The sequence below is a fragment of the Notamacropus eugenii genome, chromosome 4, assembly GCF_028372415.1.
Source record: "Notamacropus eugenii isolate mMacEug1 chromosome 4, mMacEug1.pri_v2, whole genome shotgun sequence".
NCBI classification, from domain to species: domain Eukaryota; kingdom Metazoa; phylum Chordata; class Mammalia; order Diprotodontia; family Macropodidae; genus Notamacropus; species Notamacropus eugenii.
The window spans coordinates 95,529,924-95,548,340 of NC_092875.1; the positions used below are offsets into that span (position 1 = coordinate 95,529,924).

Sequence of the window (18,417 nt, forward strand, 5' to 3'; positions counted from 1 at the left end):
AAATGATCCCTTTCATTAGAAATATCCTCAGACTCTGTAGGACAGATATTTGCTTGTTTGTTTATGAAAATGAACAACTTTCAGAACATCCTAGCAGTTATCTGCCCAATACATGTCTATGACATTGAAAACAATTAGGCTAAAAAGGTCCCATTGAATTCCGGTTTCATTTAAGTTAGCAATCAATCATTTCTCACTGGGAAGTAATGGAAGTTCTCAGGAGAGGTGATAGTGGAGCTGAACAGTATATTTGAGCTTGAGGAAAATGTAGGATATCTAAGGATAGAGGCAAGAAATAGTCTTTGCCCTCAAGGAGTGTACAATCCACATCGGGGGAGACAACATCCAAACTAATATATACAAGCAAACTATATACAAGGTAAATAGGAGATAATTAATTGAGGGATGTGCTGGAATTAAGAGGGGTCAAGGAAGGCTTCCTGTAGAAGATGATATTTTAGTTGAGACTTACGTGAAGCCAGGGAGGTCAACAATCAGAGCATCCAGAGAAAATGCCTAAAGCAGAAAGACTGAGTGTCTTGTTGGTGGCCCAGAGAGAAGGCCACCTTTTCCTTTTCAGAAATAGGGTTTCTTAAAAAGGCAAATTAGAAATTGTATTGAATTTAACTACAGAATGCTGGGTGGTGGTGGTTGTTTTTTATCCTGTAGGAGGAAGATGCCAGGGCCTTGATCTGATAATTCTTTTGGGTTTCTCAGTTTTATACACAGGCATTAGGTCAGTGTTTTTTTTGGTATTTCTCCCTTGACAACATGGAGACAAGTCTTGTTAGGGTAGGACAAAATGAAAACATTTAAGTGTCCATCTGGGAAACCAAATACATAAATTAGTTTTTAAAAAAATAAAATAGTAAACATGAGTTTAAAACTATTACATATTTGAGGATAGAAGTTGTAGGATTTGGAGTTAGAAGGGACTCAGGTCTTCCTAGTCCAAGTTCTTCATTTTAAAGGTGAGGAAACAGACAAGAAGGAAGTGTTGAAGGCAGGAGAGAAACCCAGGTTTTCTGAATCTAAATCCATTGCTCTTCCAGTTGCCCAGTCCAAGAAAAGGATATAGTGTGAGAGAAATTTATGGAGGAAGGAAATTATATACCATGTTTAGGAAATAGTAAATAATACCATTTAGCCAAAATGTAAAGTACGATATGGGAAACCATTATAGGTAGCATTTAAAATTTGCTAAGTGCTTTACAAATATTTTCTCATTAGGTCTTCACAGCAACTCTGGGAGATAGGTGGTGTTATCTTTCCTCATTTTATGACTTAAGGAAACTAAGAGAAGTAAATGACCTGCCTAGGATTTCACAGCTAGTAAGTGTCTGAGTCAATATTTGAACTCAGGCCTTCTTGATTCCAGATCTAGCCCTCTATCCATTGTGCTACATAGCAGAAAAAATGATTTAGAGCCAATTTCAGATGATCTTGAAAGCCAAGCTAAGGAATGTTTTTCCTATTCAAGGTTTGTCATATATATAGACTGAAAAGATTAAAATGAGAGACTCTGTGATATTAGTCCCTTTGGATAGTATTCGTCCATATACTCCTTTATTCCAAATTCATCGTACTATACTAGCATTCTCAAGCTATTGCTTTTTCTTACCAGCTGCCGTATTTGGTCATTAATGGTATTGAATAGTCTTCTGTTTTAGCACTTCATTGGCTACCGTGAGAGAAGTAACAAAGACACCAGAAGGTTGAATGCAGAGATGTAGCTATATTGTAGTAGAAAGGGAAATGGATTTTGGAGTCAGTGGCTATGGATTCAAATCCCAGCTTCCATAACCATTAACGTATAGGATCGTGGACGTATTTCATACCGGGGCCTCAATTCTCTTCTTTATAAAATAACAGAGGTGTAAACTGGATGGTCAGTAAGTGCCTTTAAGCTCTAAACCCTGTAATCCTAAATAGGTCTCTGATAAATGACCATTTAGTGAAGATTTAATTTGTCACATACTACATACAGTTCCAAAATCATAGCAGATCATATGGTTAGAAAGTTTTATCCTGACAGGAGTTCCTTTTCAGATTCAAAAGCAAAAAAAAAAAGAAAGGAAAGAAACAAAAACAAGATAATACATTTTACAGCAATAGTTTTTTTTCCTTTTTTAAAGTACTGTTTTTACATGGTTTGTACCTTTCTCAGTGTTAAATTGGTCCATTTAAAAGCACAGTAGAAACAACAGTTCTGCAAGAACAATCTTGCTGTATGTGCAGTAAGAAATATGGAAATAGTAAATATATTGACTCTCAGGGGAGTAAGAGCACTGCTCGATACAAAGTACTCGCTCAGTTCATCCCTTATTTCTCTCCTAGCCACTCAAAATGAACAGTTGCCTCCCTCCAAACTCCTATCACACTGAAATAGCACTAAGTGTTACTCACGTGGCATTTAGCTTACACTTCCCTCTGGGTATAGTTCCGCTCCCCATCCATGTCGTTATCCTTCTTATCAGACTTTGAGCTTTCTCTAGGCAAGAAACCATTCTTATTTATCTTTATATCCTTCACTTTATCTAGAGTAGTGTATGACAGAGTAATCATTCACTAAATTTTTGCTAAATAAGTGGTTGTTCTACGCAGAAACTATCAATTCACTCAGTTATTTTAGGAGCCTAGCAAGTTGAAAACTAAGAAACAAGTAGCATCTCCTAACTGTGGAAGACTAGTAACATCTTTAGATCTACCCAGAACTTCAGAACTCAGGAAGAGCCATGGTCTGGTCCCAAGCATCTGGTCCAACAAGAATTTCTATAATTTGGACATTCTAATTCTAGAAAATACAAGGGATGCCACAGAAAGTCAGAGCTACACAGGAATTTAGAGACTGTCTAATCCAACCTTCTCATTTTATGGAGGAGAAAAGGAAAACAGAGAGCCAAAATAATGATTAAAATCATTTTATGTGTTTGCCCAGCTAAGATTAAGAGCTCAGATCATCTGACTCCTTATTAGTTACTATGTCCATGTTACTATGGCTGTATTAGTTTTCCTTGCTTTAAATCCTACCTACCCTTTTTTCTAATAAATTTGTTGTTGTTGTTCAGTCATTTTAGTCATGTCTAGTTCTTTGTGATCCCATTTGGAGTTTTCTTGTCAAAGACGTTGAAGTGGTTTACCATTTCTTTCTCCAACCCATTTTCCAGATAAGGAAACTGAGGCAAGAAAAGGTTAAGTGAGTTGCCCACGGTCACACAGATACAGTGCGAGATCTGAACTCAGAAATCTGACCTTAAATGCTTAACTAACTGCCTGAACTATGATAGTAACCTTGTAAACCAAGAGAAGGGAGTCTATACTAAAGATGTTGTGAAGGTAGAAACAACCAGATTTGGCAGTGAATTGTATATGTGGGGTAATTGAGAGAGAAGAGTCAAAAGATGACACTGAGGTTGTAAACCTGGGTGACTGGTAGCATGGTTATGCCTTCAGGGTAAGAGGGGCATTCAAAACAGGGAAGGGATTAGAAAGAGAAGACAGTGAGTTCTCTTTTGGGAATGTTGAGTTTGAGATGCATATGGAAATGTTGACAGAAGTTAGGCAGCTGGTGATGAGATATCAGAGTGCCAGAGAATCCACTAAGGAGGGACATACAGATCTTTATGAGATAATTTATTATATCATGGGAACTGTTGAGATCACCAAGTGGTATAGTTCAGGGAGAAAACAGAAGTGGGCTCAGGACAGACCCTTGGGGGTGGGAGTACTTGCAATTTGGTCCAGGTGGCATGGATAAAGATCCAGTGGAGCACGCTTACAGGTAGAAAAGAAAATCCAGAGAGAAGATTGTCTAGGAAGAGAAGGTGATCAATACTGTTCTACTGGAGAGAAGTCAGAAAGGAAGACTGAGAAAAGGCCATTAGATTTAGCAGTTAAGAGCACTGGTAACCTTAGGTGAATGAAGAGATCAAAACCAGACAGCAGAAATTTAGAAGGTGACAAAATGGGAGTAAGTATATGAATGGCTTGAATTTTCAAAGAGTTTGCCTGAAAGGGGGAAGAGAGATAGAGGATATTATGCAGTGATCAAGACTGGATTAGTGAGGGAATTTTAATGATGGGGAAAGATGCAGGCATTTTTTTTAGAAAATAGGATGGAAGCTAATAAGAGACTGCTCATTGGAAAGAAAGTAGTGATGGGCGGGGTGGGATCTGCTGGACAAGATGGTGAGATGTGAGATGAAGGCTGCATGTAGAGCGTTGCCTTCAGTGAGGAGAAGAGTCACTCTTCATCAGAAACTAGAAAGAATCTCCTACTGATAGTGGGGGAAGATATCAAAGATTTGTGAGATGAGAAGGGGAAAAGAAGCAGCTCTCTGCAATTTTTTTTTTTAATGTTACAAATTGTTCTTACATGTAATTGGGAAAAAATAAAATATTCTGGTTTTTAAAAAAAGAAATTTAAAAAGCAACAATAACTGTGTTACTATTTTTCCCCCCTAGTAACAATGCGGCAGTTTGACCACCCACATATTGTGAAGTTGATTGGAGTTATAACAGAAAATCCTGTCTGGATAATCATGGAGCTCTGCACACTAGGGGAGGTACAATAAATTTTCTAATGTTACCTCCAGATCATTTTGAGTATTCTATAAACAATCCCAGTAGTGCCTATTTCAGTAAGTAAACTAACTGTATTTGAGTGAAACAGTCCAAGTTGATGTTTTATTTATGGTGTTATTCTCGTTGGATACTCAGTCTGACCTCTATATGCTATTGTAATGAGACAGTAAATAGAATTCCATTTAGCTAACAGTTACTAAATTTTTTATCAGAAATATTTGCATATAACTAAATATAAAAGTTAAGATTTAGGTTCCTTTTTCCCCTCCTGATCCATACTATGTTGCTGCTGAGTAGACAATGATCTAAAGTCTGGAGGGAAAAACTTTAGGAAATAAATTAAACTCACATAACTGAGAATGAAGAAATTGTGTAGAATTTATGTGTGAATTAAATAGATTCTTATCACCTTTGGGGAGACTTTTTCTATATAAGGACAAGGTACCAATTGTTATACAATAGTTCCCTTTGAAAATTAGAGCAAACAAGTAGGAATAAAGTGTTTTGAAAACCTTTTAAAGTCTAGATAAATACCAAGTATTATATGTCTTTTTAAATATGGTAAAGTGTTTTATCCTGCTTCTTTGATGATAAGATTATTGTTAGTTATAATTTTCCAGCTAACCAACCTTTTGGAAAGATCAGAATTTCATTGATTTTTATCCATTTTTAATGGAAGTCTTGTTAAAATATATTATTAATATATTTAATATATTAAATAATTTTGTATATAATAAATATAATAATATTTAAATATATTAAATAATATATTTAAAATATATTAAAATATTTTTTTTGAGAAACAAGTTCCAAAAAAAGAATATAATCTTTCCTTAATAACAGGGTTATCATTATGCCCATCACTTATCATAACACATTGGTTTTTTTCATACTCTCCTATTTTACTCTCTAACCATCCGTTGTCATTGTTGTTTTCAGAGTGCCTACCCATTGAAGCCCTTCTCTCCTTCTAATTTGCTTCTTATTAGTGTCTTCTGAGACAGTAATATGGGTCATTGGAATTTTATTTAAATTAAGACTCAGTAAACTCAAAATCATGAGAGCCAGTGAGTGTTCTTGAGGAATGGTGATGTTAGCTTGGCTTTCTCACAGTCAGTTTTGCATCATTGCAGCTTTTCTTCTTTTACCTCAGGTTGCACTTGGGTACAACCTTCCTAATACATAGTAGGAAGGAAAATATTTTATTTGTGCATTCCTGCTTCACAAAGAAATAGTTCTTCTGGCTTGTAAACACACGTCATCTCATATTAGTTTGCTCAGAATTCTCTAAAATTGTATTGTAGATCTAATCAGCTTTCTTTATGACAGGAAAACAGATGAATTTGACAAACCCAATGACAGTAATTACTCTTCCACTCGTCTTAATCTGGTATTATTTCATTGTGATATAGAATTGACCATTGGTCAATTCCTGGCAGATCCTGCCAACTTGAAATGACTTTAAGGATAGACTCAGGAACTGAGTCTTTAATCCAAGGACGAGCCTTGCTCAGTGCAGAGAGGCTTATCGCTGTAAATTTGGCTACTGGGGAATGAATATTTTTTAGCTATAGCAACTCATGAAGACAAGCTGTAGATTTGTTAAAGGCACTACTGTGTATTGATGGAGGGAGAACCCCCACCAATGAAATCATGAATTCTTCAAGTATTAAAGTCACAGTAGTAACTCTAGAAAGAGTTAACTCTGGAAACACCAAGAAAACTCCCAAGTTTTATTTCTACATCCAAAAGGCCTGGTTGAGATGACAAATTTGTATGAATTGTACATTCTCATTTTTCTCCACCTCCTTTAGTCTGACATCATTTGTCAGAGCCTATACCTAGTACTGTGTTGCTTCACCAAACTATATTTCTCTTTTTGTTGTCTGTATTTTATATATCAATATAATTTCTAATATTTCTATATTTCCCATAATAATATAGGAGTTGTATCTTTTTAAGAGGAAAAAAAAATACAATATGTTCTGGAAATGTATAAAATGCAATTGAATTTGCAATACGTTGATGAATGTGGCCATTTAGACTGTAGACTTCTCATTTTGGTTGTTTCTGATAATTTTCTTTTATTTGTTTGTTTTTATCGTTGCTCTGAAAGCTGAGATCATTTTTGCAAGTAAGAAAATACAGCTTGGATTTGGCATCTTTGATTCTATATGCTTACCAGCTCAGTACAGCCCTTGCCTACCTAGAAAGTAAAAGATTTGTGCATAGGTAAGAGAAACATAAAAAACTCTTAAATTTGTGTAACTTTTGGTCATTTTGTTCTGTTTTTAAGTAATACTGAATGATATCTTCACTTTTAAATATGATGAATGTTTAAAGAAAAAAAGAATTATTGGAAATGAGCTTCATTTTTTTATCTCAAGATTTGTATCATAACTTAAAATGCTTCTTGTGACTATGAAATGCAACTACACTGGATTAGATACTTATTTATTTGGGACTTATTTTTTCACATGGAATAAAAAGCATCCTGTGTGAATTTTTTATTACTCTGTACAAAGATAAACATAGTAGAGAGTTAAATGTATATCATCTTGGAAGAGTGAAAAATAAAATCCACGATGTTAAGGGTGACATCTGTTGGGATTGTGCAGAATTTGTATTTTGGAACTCTTTATAATATAAATTGAAGTTAATTCCTTTAATATTTAGTTAACAAAGCCACAGTTATTTTTCATTTCCTGATGGAGTTGAGGATTTGCTAGGAATGGGGAACTTGAAGAAAGAGAGGTTGGGTTTAAGTCTCAAAACTGGAAGCATTTCAACCATTTAAAGTCTATTCAAAAGGTGAGTAGGATGAGAAAGCTTCTTAATTTAAAGAAAAATACGTAGTTTTTTTTTTAAAAAACAAAAAGTCGCCTTTCGGTCCGAGCTGTAGCGAGGGGCTGCGTGCAGGCGGCAGCGACTTCCCCAGCCTTCGGCCCTCTCTCACCTGGCTTTCCTTCTCCAACTCCAACTCCTTCCCCCTCGGTAACCATGACGGAGCAGTCCATCTCCTTCGCCAAGGACTTCCTGGCTGGTGGCATCGCTGCTGCTATCTCCAGGACGGCGGTGGCCCCCATCGAGAGAGTCACGCTACTACTGCAAGTGCAGCATGCAAGTAAACAAACTGCTGCAGAGAAGCAGTACAAAGGCATTGTGGATTGTATAGTCCGAATTCCTAAGGAACAAGGGGTGCTTTCCTTCTGGTGGGGTAACTTAGCAGATGTCATCAGATATTTCCCCACCCAGGCCCTTAACTTTGCCTTTAAGGATAAGTCTAAGCAGGTGTTTTGGGGAGGAGTGGACAAGCACACACAGTTTGGGAGGTATTTTGCTGGCAATCTTGCCTCTGGTGGCGCAGCTGGAGCCACTTCTCTCTGCTTTGTCTACCCCTTGGATTTTGCAAGAACCCACATGGCAGCTGATGTTGGGAAGTCTGGCACTGAGGGAATTCAAAGGCCTGGGAGACTGCCTTGTGAAAATCACCAAGTCTGATGGAATATGTGGCTTGTATCAAGGTTTCAATGTCTCAGGGCAGGGTAACATTATCTATAGAGCAGCTTACTTTGGCATCTATGATACAGCAAAAGATATGCTCCCAGATCCCAAGAACACTCATATTGTGATAAGCTGGATGATTGCACAAACAGTGACTGCTGTAGCAGGTGTGGTCTCTTATCCCTTTGATACAGTAAGGCGGCGAATGATGATGCAGTCTGGGCACAAAGGAGCTGATATCATGTACACTGGGACAATTGACTGCTGGAAGAAGATTGCTAAAGATGAGGGTGACGAAACTTTCTTCAAGGTCCAATGGTCCAATGTTCTTAGAGGCATGGGTGGAGCTTAAGTGCTTGTCCTGTATGATGAATTGAAGAAAGTAATCTAAGTACATCCTAACTAAGGAACCAGTGAATATAGATCATGTAGAATACTTAACCATACTTAGCATTTTGGACCATTGACCTTCAAGAAATTCCTGTTGTCTTTTTATCCAGGCCAGATCATGTTTTGTAGGGGAGCCAGAAAAAGCTCTTAGAAAAAGGGACTCATTTATTGTGATCCATTATTCACACAGTGGAACTGATGATGATTCAGTATATTGATTATTGGTTTTTGGGATAATAACAGTTTCTGTGCGTCCAAGGAGGCAGGTCAGCTTAGACCATCTAGTTTAAATGCTCTTTTGTAGGACCATAAATTTGTGTTTAAGTATTTTTTTTAAAAAATCATGTCTCCCATTTGTACTTAAGCACTAAATATACTATTTTGCACAGCTGACTATTTGGCAGTTATGATGATCTGTGTTGGGCATTCTGCTGTTAAACAATAAATACACAGAAGACTCTAAAAAAAAAAGTCAAATCAGGACATAATTATATGTTTTTGTTCAGTAGCTACCATAAGTGGTAATGTAGAGTTGGGGTCCCTAATAACTCAGATTTGTGCTGTACTTTATTATCTCATTTTTTTCTTCATTAGAACCTTATAAGATAGTTGTGGTGGGGATTGTTATTTCCATTTTACAGATGAAGAAACTGAAGTTTAGATAAAAGTGAAGTAATTGACTTACCAAATATTATATAACTAATGAATGACAGATCCAGGATGTGGTCCCAGGCCTCAGGGCTCCTAGTCAGTGCTTCTCCCACTACACCAGAAAATCTGCTTTCTAGGAAGATGTTCTATTATATGTTAACTGAATGAGTAGAATTTTTGTCATTCTGCAAGGGGAATTTTAGAAGCCAGTTTGTATAAATAATAGTTGCTAAAAGCTTTTGTGTTATATAATATTGAATATTGCATTACGTATGTTCTTTTTTTAAAATGCTTACATTGTCTAATCTAGTCTGTCTTACATAGTGAGAGGCATAAATATCACATATTTGGAGGTACAAAATAGAAAAGGTATAAATCTTAGAGTTGTAAGACCTGGCTTTAAAACTGTAGTGTTGTTCTTTACACCTTGTGTGACCTTGGTCAATTGAACTAATCCCTCTGAGCCTCAACTTCCTCATCTGTAAAATGAAGCAGTTAAAGTCAGTTTCCTTAAAGGTTCATTCACACACACAAACACTCATCTCTAATCCTTTTTTGTATCTATTTTTAGGTAATTATAGACCAAATCTTGATTTGTCTTATGGTACAACTTACTGTCCCAAATCTTTCTTCCTCAGAGACATTGCTGCTAGAAATGTGCTGGTATCATCAACTGACTGTGTAAAATTAGGAGACTTTGGTTTGTCTCGATATATGGAAGACAGTACTTATTACAAAGGTAAGAAATGAAAGAATATATGAACTACAGATTTTTTTATAATTTTGTGTATTTAATTTGACCTACCAGTAAACAAATGGGGAAAAAAATCATTTTCTAAAAAAAAAATATATATATATGTATATGTAGACACCACTAAATGTGATTACATCTTTAAAAACAGTTTGACACATTGTTTTAAATTAATAAAAGCCTTAAAATCACCATAGAAAATGGGAAGAAACCAGAGGAGTTAAAAGTATGTCCTGAGCCTTTTTGAAGTTATTCTTACAACAAAATATGCTATATTACTGCTATTGATTAACCCACTCTTTAACCACAACTTGGCCCACTGATGTTTTTCAAGGATTAGCACACAAAATTTCCTCATTATTAAAGTTTCTGTGTTTTTCAGGTTATTCTTGAAATATTATATGAACATTGAGTTGACTAATTAAAATTTTCCGGACAGTACATGAGAAAAGTCCCCACGATTCTCAGTTTTATGCAGAGACCAGCTTCATTCATTTGGGATCTTGCAAGTGAACTCAGGGGTCATTGAGTTTATTCTGTCCCTGAACTATGCACTCCCTGTACAACATCCCTGCTGACAAGAGATCATCATGCAGTTTCCACATCAGCTCTTCCAGTTCCTGAGAACTGTCTGCCACATCAGGCAGCTCCATTTTGGTTCAAGTTTAATTTTTAGGAAGTCACTGCTACTATTGAGCCAAAATCTTTCTTCTTACACATTTCACCATGTGTCTAGTTAAACTGTGGGATAAACAGTATCTCTTCATGCCTAGCAATTTATAGAGAAGCAATAGTGCTAGTGCTAATTGTGCTCTAGCAGTGTATCGGTCTGAACAAAAACCATAGCTCCCAAATCTGTCTCATACAAATGCATAGTTCAGTTTCTTTATTCCATTCTTGAGGATGCTCTTCGCAGTTGCAGAAAGGGCTCCCCAGAACCTACAGAACACAAAAAAAGGCCATGGAGGAAGACGTGGGTAATGAATTTCAGAACCTAAGGTGGCATGAGTTGGAAACAGCTTAGGCAAAAGGGAAGAATGGAAAACTTTGTATTTATTCCTCATACTGACTAAGACATCTGCCAACTCTGAGATAGAGATGGCAGAAGTTTGCTGGTTACCAGGATTTCCCAGTACCAATGAATTCACATGCCAAGTTAAAAATAAGTGGCAGAGTAGGCTAGGAAGATGCTGTGTTGGAACTCTGTAAATGGTAAAGATAGAACAAAATGTATCTGGAATAGGAAAGAGTGGGAGGGTGGGAAAGTATCAACACTATTATATGTCTAGGAAATAGGGGAGTGCTAATAAAATATGTTTTTCCCAAAGCATCTGTTACCTGGTCCTCTTATGGCAATTTTATGTTTAAGTTGAATAAGACGTTCTTAGGATGGCGGGATCAGGAGATGTGGTAGATGTGACCAGAAAAGACAAATTTCAGAGTAATGGCTAATAAGATACATTATTCAGATACAAATATGAAGGATGTTCAGAAAAAAGTAAATCATGGAAAATGTTTCTCCCAACTAGGTCAGTGTTTTAAGTGTGATAATTTTGTATAATTACTGGTAAATAATTTTTCCACTGATAAGCTATAAATTTTTCCATTAATAAAGTTTGGTTATACCAGTGTGGCTTACATTCAGCCTAATATAGGAGTAATGTCAGCCTCTACCTCTCGGTAAGGGTTCACATTGACAAATGAGATAGTGATTGTAAAGCATTTAGCACAGTTCCTGGCACATAGTAATTGCTTTATAAATGTTAATTATAATTTTTTTCACATTAACAGTAATATAATGACCTTCATTTCTAGGTTTGTCTCATAGAATTACTTTCCTTACTTTGTAGTTATCCTTTATCATATACTACTTTATGATTATCATATCTACATTTTATAATACTATGTTAAAAGTCAGGTATTGTCACATCCTGTGTAAAATGCAAACCTCAGAGACATCATTATCAGGGTGAAGAATGGAAATTCAGCCCATGAGGTGTGGGATACTGTAAGAAATTAATATCTGACAATGCAACACAATTTCTATGAGGAAGAATAAGAAGACTTTTCTATAGAGGACAATGGCACTGCATATCACCCTACTCCAACTTCAAAAAGATGTGTACAGACAATAAAAATATGATTAAGAACAAACAGAAAAGAGTATTTCACTAATCCTATACAGTTTCTTAGTCAGCAAGCATTTCTTTGACACCTGTTATGTGCCAGGCACTGTACTAAGTTCTAGGAATGCAAGGAAAGGCCAAAAATAGTTCCAGCCCTCAAGGTGCTCCAAGTCTAGTGGGGGTGGGGAAGGTGACATATAAACAATTATATAGAGACCAAGGGTGGGGAACCTGCAGCCTTGAGGCCACATGTGGCCTTCTAAGTCCTCAAGTGCAGGCCTTTTGACTAAGTCCCAATTTTACAGAACAAATCCTTTTTATAAAGGATTAACTCAGTCAAAGGGTTCTCCACCCCTGGTATAGATAGTGCCATCCGTAACAACTTACATTCCTCACACATCTAACCCGATGCCAAGTCTTGCCATCGTATTTCATATCCATTCTTTCAACTTGCTCTTGCCCCTGCTCTGGCAGGTCCGCATCACCTTATCCTTGGCATATTACAGTAACCTTCAAATAGATCCCCTTGCCTTGCGTCTCTTTCCCTGCTTCAGTCACTCTTCCCCCACAAAACTTTCAAAGGGTCTTTCCTCTTGACCATATCATTTTGGGAGGCATGTTTTTGGAGGTGATTGGATTTCATTCCACATAGTGGAACAAACATAGCCTTCCACTTTCAGGCAAGTGTAAGTCTGTAAATTTAACTGTTAAAATTGAGGGATAATTAAACATAGACTTTGGATAATTAAACACAAACTTCTCTGTTTGTACTTTAAAGCCCTTTGGACTATAGACCCTTAGTGCCAGTCCAGCCTTCTTACAAATTACTGTTTTCCATGCATTTTAAAGTCCAAGTCTAATTCCTAATTTTTTTTCTCATAAATGGCATAACACGTTCATCTCAGTGCCATTGCACTGTTCCCCTTGCCTGAAATGCCCTCCTCCTAATCTCCAAATGTCTTAGCATTCCTTACTTCCTTGAAGACTTAGCTCATGTGCTGTCTTCTACAGGACACCTTTTTTTGGTCCCATCAGCTGTTACTCCCTTGTATCTGTGTATTTTTATATATGTGTATATTGTCTCCTCCATTTGAATATAAACTTCTTTAAGGCTGGAACAGTTTTTGCTTTTTTCTTGGTATTCTTAGAGTTTCACATAGACTCAGATGTATACTAAGCACTTCATAAATGTTTGTTGATCAGTTGCTGAGAATAGAGATGATATGATATTCCTTCCACATCACTACTTTCCTCTTCCCTTCCCTCTTGTTCAGACATAAGTAAGAGTATATAATCAACAAAGGTGACTCAGTTCAGGTATCCCCAGCCAATAATTTAGGATTTACTAATTAGTGTTAAAGTTTTATGTGTTAAATCACCCAGTCAGTTGCTGCCACTATGCCCATCTCTCCATATTTTGCTTATTTTCCCACAAGGGACGAAAGCATATGCTATCAGTGCTCTACTTAAAACTTCTCTTTCCGAATGCTCTTCATACATACAAAGAGATGTGAGGGACCTCAGTAAACTTGGGGCTTTGAGGCAATTAAATATATGCTCTGAATCTTGAGAGGAGAGCCAAATGATATAGTGGTTTTTAAATTTTTATTGACAGTAATTACATCTAGAGCTGCTTAAACTGAACAACTGTATTTCACTATCATTGGTTTCATTCATAATCCTATATATATCATTTTATTCTTTTAAAAACATTATTCTGAAAAGAGATCTATGAGACTGCCAGAGGGGGTCAGTGGCCCAAAAAAGGTTAAAAATGCCGGCTCTAGAGTGAATTTTAATATTCTCAAGCATGCAAAATAGGAAGTTTTTCTTTAAAAACAAACAAAATATCTCTTTCTTATAGCTTCCAAGGGAAAGTTGCCTATTAAATGGATGGCTCCAGAGTCGATCAACTTTAGACGTTTTACCTCAGCTAGTGATGTATGGATGTTTGGTAAGTATTTGTTTGTTTACTGTTAATCTTTTTTAAACACATTCCTGTTCTGGGAACCCACTACTACTAGTTTTAGTCTGTGCTTATTGAGTTATTCCTACTTCCTTGATTTTTGACATGCCCAAAACGGACTCTTTTATTAGCTATTTTCTTTACATCTATCCTCGAGTCTGTTACTTTAGACACCTTCACATATTCCTAGAAATACAAGTTGATTTGTAAATTGTGTGGGTTTTATTTTATTTTTCTTCTTTTTCCTGATAGGTGGTATTTGAGTAATCACTGGTTGCTTTTAATAATAGCAAGATTAGAGGTAAAGAAGTATTTTGAAATAAGATATGTAGTGAATAACGCATTAATTATATATAATATGTATACATATATAAAATAAAACCCATTTTTTGGAAATTTGGCTATCAGGACATAATCAGATTTGGGAATCTGTAATTATAACACTTTACTCTCCTTCACTCAGAAATATCCAGGCATATCTCACCTAAGATAATAACTAGTAATGGCTAGCACTTTGAGGTTTGCAGAGGACTTTATAAATATGATCTCATTTGATTTTCACAACAACCCTGAGAGATAAGTGTTGTATTCATATTCATTTTACAGATAAGGCAACTGAGAAAGATAGGGATTAAATTATTTTCCTAGGGTCACATAGCTTGTATTTGAAGCAAGTTTCAAAATCAGACCTTCCTGTTTTCAAGTTCCATAATCTATCCACTGTGCCCCCCCAGCTGCTCTTAAAATACCTCAGGAAAAAAAATGGGGGGGGCAGTTATGAAAATAAGGCCTATAATGATCATTTTCATCTCAAGTTATCTAAGCAAGAGAGTTTGATTATAATATATTAAACTGCATTCTTGGGGGAGACTATGTGTAGAATATCTACATTTAACTTTTTACTATGCCATCCTGTATGCCCACTTCAATCGTTGGTATATAGTCCATCCTTTTTAAGACTATATTCATCCTTCAGAGGTTTTGTTTGTGTGATTTATGTAGAAATATAAGGGAATAAAATTATAACTTGGGGGGGAAACTTGGGGACAAATGGAGGAAAATATAAACAGATTAAGTAATCTAATAAAGTGAATTAGTGATAGACTGGACAAGAAAACAAAACCCTCCATCATCTTTTGCTTACAAAAACATTTTTTTAAAATAAAGACATACATAGAATAAAAATGAAGGAAGGCCTGGGGGAAAAAAAAAACTACTGTGCATTAAGTGAATCCAAAAAAAGCAGAAGTTGCAATCATACTGTGAGACAAAGCAAAAATAAAAATAAACAAAGAAATAATACTGTTCTGAAAGGAACTATACTATCTGGGCATAAGATACTCCAGCAACTCCATTCTGTTTTCTGTTCAAAAAATACCTGGGAGCTTTCACTTCATTTTCCTGCAACTTCTTTCTTGTTTCATTTCTAGCGAATGTCAAGGTCAATATGATTCAGCTCCTCCAGCAGTGATTTCAGGTGCTGGTGATTGAACAGAGATTTCATACATAGAGTATTAACATTCAGACTGCATTCAGTTGAAGGCCTTCAAAACTCTGTGATTCTTCGCAGTATCTGCCCACTTACCTTCTCCTTCACCCCCATTACTGGCAAACCAGAAGGAGAAGACAGCACTGAGGGCCATTTAAAAAAGAAAAAATTTTCTTGTTTCTTTGGTTACCTGTGGACAAAAAATTTTCATCTCTAGGTGGCCAGCCTATTATTGAGGCTTCTCTTTATCATTTGCTAGGTTGGTTCTCAGAAAACAGTCAATCTGTTACTGGCACCATACTGGCAACCAAACCTGCCCCAGCTTATACTTTGGGACATAGCCTTTGAGAACCCAGTGAGGCATTGGAGTAAGATTTTATGAGAGATTATGTGCCTGGCATGTGTCATGTTCTTAATGAATGCTTGTTGATTGATTGATGTATCCTCTTGATTCTTATCCTCTTCAGTCTAAACATCCCCTTTTAGCCCATCCTTATTGCCTTCTTCTGGAGGGTCTCTCAACTAAGCAATTTCTTTCCTAAATTGTGACACCCAGGGTGGAGCCAAGATGGCAGAGTAGAAATAGGGACCTGCTAGAGCTGTCCCCACAAACCCCTCAAAAAACATACAAAAAAATGACTCTAAATAAATTTCAAAGCAGCAGAAACGACAAAATGGCAGACTGAAGCAAATTTCCAGCCCAAGACAGTCTGGAAAATCGACAGGAATGGTTTATTGCACCAAACTGGGAGCAGAGCACAGTTCAGCATCAGCCACACCAGCATGGACAGAACTGGAGCAGGCCTTAGGGAACTGAATCGCTGGAAGCTGCTGTGGTTTCCAGATTTCTCAACCCACAAACACTAAAGACAGCTTAAAAGATCAGTGGGAAGAGTCTCTGACCTTGCTGAAAGGGGAGCATGGTCCCACCCCAGCCCCAGTGCAGCAACAGCCACCTCTAAAACAGAGGCTACTTCTGAAGCCCTCCACATAACAAAGAGCTCAAAAGCCAAGTAATTGGCTGGGAAAATAAGCAAACAGGAAAAAGAAAGAGACTATAGATTCTTACTTTTTCGGTGAAGAGGTATTTTCTTACATCATTGGTGATGAGGAAGACCAAAACATACCGACAGAAGACAACAAAGCCCAAGCTCTTGCATCCAAAACCTCCAAGAAAAATATTAATTGGTCTCACGCCACGAAAGAGCTCAAAAAGGCTTTTGAAAATCAAGTAAGAGAAGTAGAGAAAACATTGGGAAGAGAAGTTAGAGTGATGCAAGAAAATCATGAAAAACGAGTTAACAGCTTACTAAAGGAAACTCAAAAAAATGCTAAAGAAAATAACACCTTTAAAATTAGACCAACCCAAATGGCAGAAGAGGTCCAAATAGCCAACGAGGAGAAGAATGCCTTTAAGAACAGAATGAGCTATATGGCAAAAGAGGGCCAAAAGCTCACTGAAGAAAATAATCCCTTAAAAATTAGAAATGGAGCAAATGGAGGCTAAAGATTTTATGAGAAATCAACAAATTATAAAATAAAACCAAAGGAATGGAAAAAATAGATAATGTGAAGTATCTCATTGGAAAAACAACTGACCTGGAAAATGGATCCAGGAGAGATAATTTACCTGAAAGTCATGATCAGAAAAAGAGCCTAGACATCATTTTTCAAGAAATTATCAAGGAAAAGTGCCCTGATATTCTAGAACCAAAGGGTAAAATAGAAATGGAAAGAGTCCACCAATCACCTCCTGAAAGAGATCCCAAAAGGAAAGCTCTTAGGAATATTGTAGCCAAATTCCAGGGTTCCCAGGTCAAGGAGAAAATGTTACATACAACCAGAAAGAAACAATTCAAGTATTGTGGAAACACAATCAGGATAACACAAGATTTAGCAGCTTCTATACTAAGAAATTGGAGAGCTTGAAATATGAAATTCCAGAGGTGAAAGGAGATAGGATTAAAACCAAGAATCACCTACCCAGCAAAACTGAGTATCATACTTCAGGAGAAAAAATGAAACTTCAATGAAATAGAGGACTTCCAAGCATTCATGTTGAAATGACCAGAGTTGAATAGAAAATTTGACTTTCAAATACAAGAATCAAGAGAAGAATGAAAAGATAAACAGGAAAGAGAAACCATAAGGGACTTATTAAAACTGAACTGTTTACATTCCTACATGGAAAAATTATGTTTGTAACTCATGATATCTTTCTCAGTATTAGGATAGTTGGAGGGAATATATATATATATATATATATATATATATATGCATATATGTGTGTGTGTGTGTATTATATATATATATCGGGGGGCAAAGGGTACAGGATGAGCTGAATATGAAGGGGTGATTATCTAAAAAAGAAAATTGTGTTGAGAAGAATGTACTAGGAGAAAGAGAAAGGGAGAGGTAGAATGTAGTAAATCATTCTCACATAAAAGAGGCAATAAAGAGCTTTTATAGTGCAGGGGAAGATGAGAGGGAATAAGTCTTACTTTCATCAGATTTGGCTTCAGGAGGGAATAACATACCTTCAATTAGTTATGGAAGTTTATCTTATCCTACAGGAAAGTAGAGGGGAAGGGGATAAGAGGTGAAGGATAATACAAGGGATAGCAGATTGGGAGAAGGGGTAATCAAAAGCAAATGTTTTTGTAGAGGGACAGGTCAAAGGAGAGAATAGAATAAATGGAGTGGGGAACAGGATAGAAGGAAATGTGGTCTTTCACAACATGACTGTTATGGAAGTGTTTTGCATGACTGTACCTATATCAAATTGCTTGCCTTCTCAATGAGGGGGGTGAGCGAGGGGGGAAGGGAGATAATGTGGAACTCAAAGCTTTAAAGATGAATGTTAAAAATTGTTTTTGCATGCTACTAGGAAATAAGATATATAGGCGATGGGGTATAGAAATCTTATCTTAACCCTATAGAAAAGTAGAAGGGAAGG

At 36.5% G+C, this 18,417-nt stretch overlaps 1 protein-coding gene and 1 pseudogene across 19 annotated transcripts in view; both read left to right on the plus strand.

Moving 5' to 3' along the window:
* Positions 1 to 18,417, plus strand: part of PTK2 (protein tyrosine kinase 2) — a 418,748-nt gene that overhangs the window by 304,298 nt on the left and 96,033 nt on the right. For all 19 annotated transcript variants that reach the window (XM_072602962.1, XM_072602979.1, XM_072602958.1 and 16 more), the window contains 4 exons: positions 4,465 to 4,565; positions 6,701 to 6,816; positions 9,768 to 9,868; positions 13,871 to 13,960. In XM_072602962.1, coding sequence (XP_072459063.1) covers positions 4,465 to 4,565; positions 6,701 to 6,816; positions 9,768 to 9,868; positions 13,871 to 13,960 — 408 coding nt within the window. The remainder of the gene's footprint in view (positions 1 to 4,464; positions 4,566 to 6,700; positions 6,817 to 9,767; positions 9,869 to 13,870; positions 13,961 to 18,417) is intronic.
* LOC140500406 (ADP/ATP translocase 3-like) lies at positions 7,490 to 8,535 on the plus strand (annotated as a pseudogene).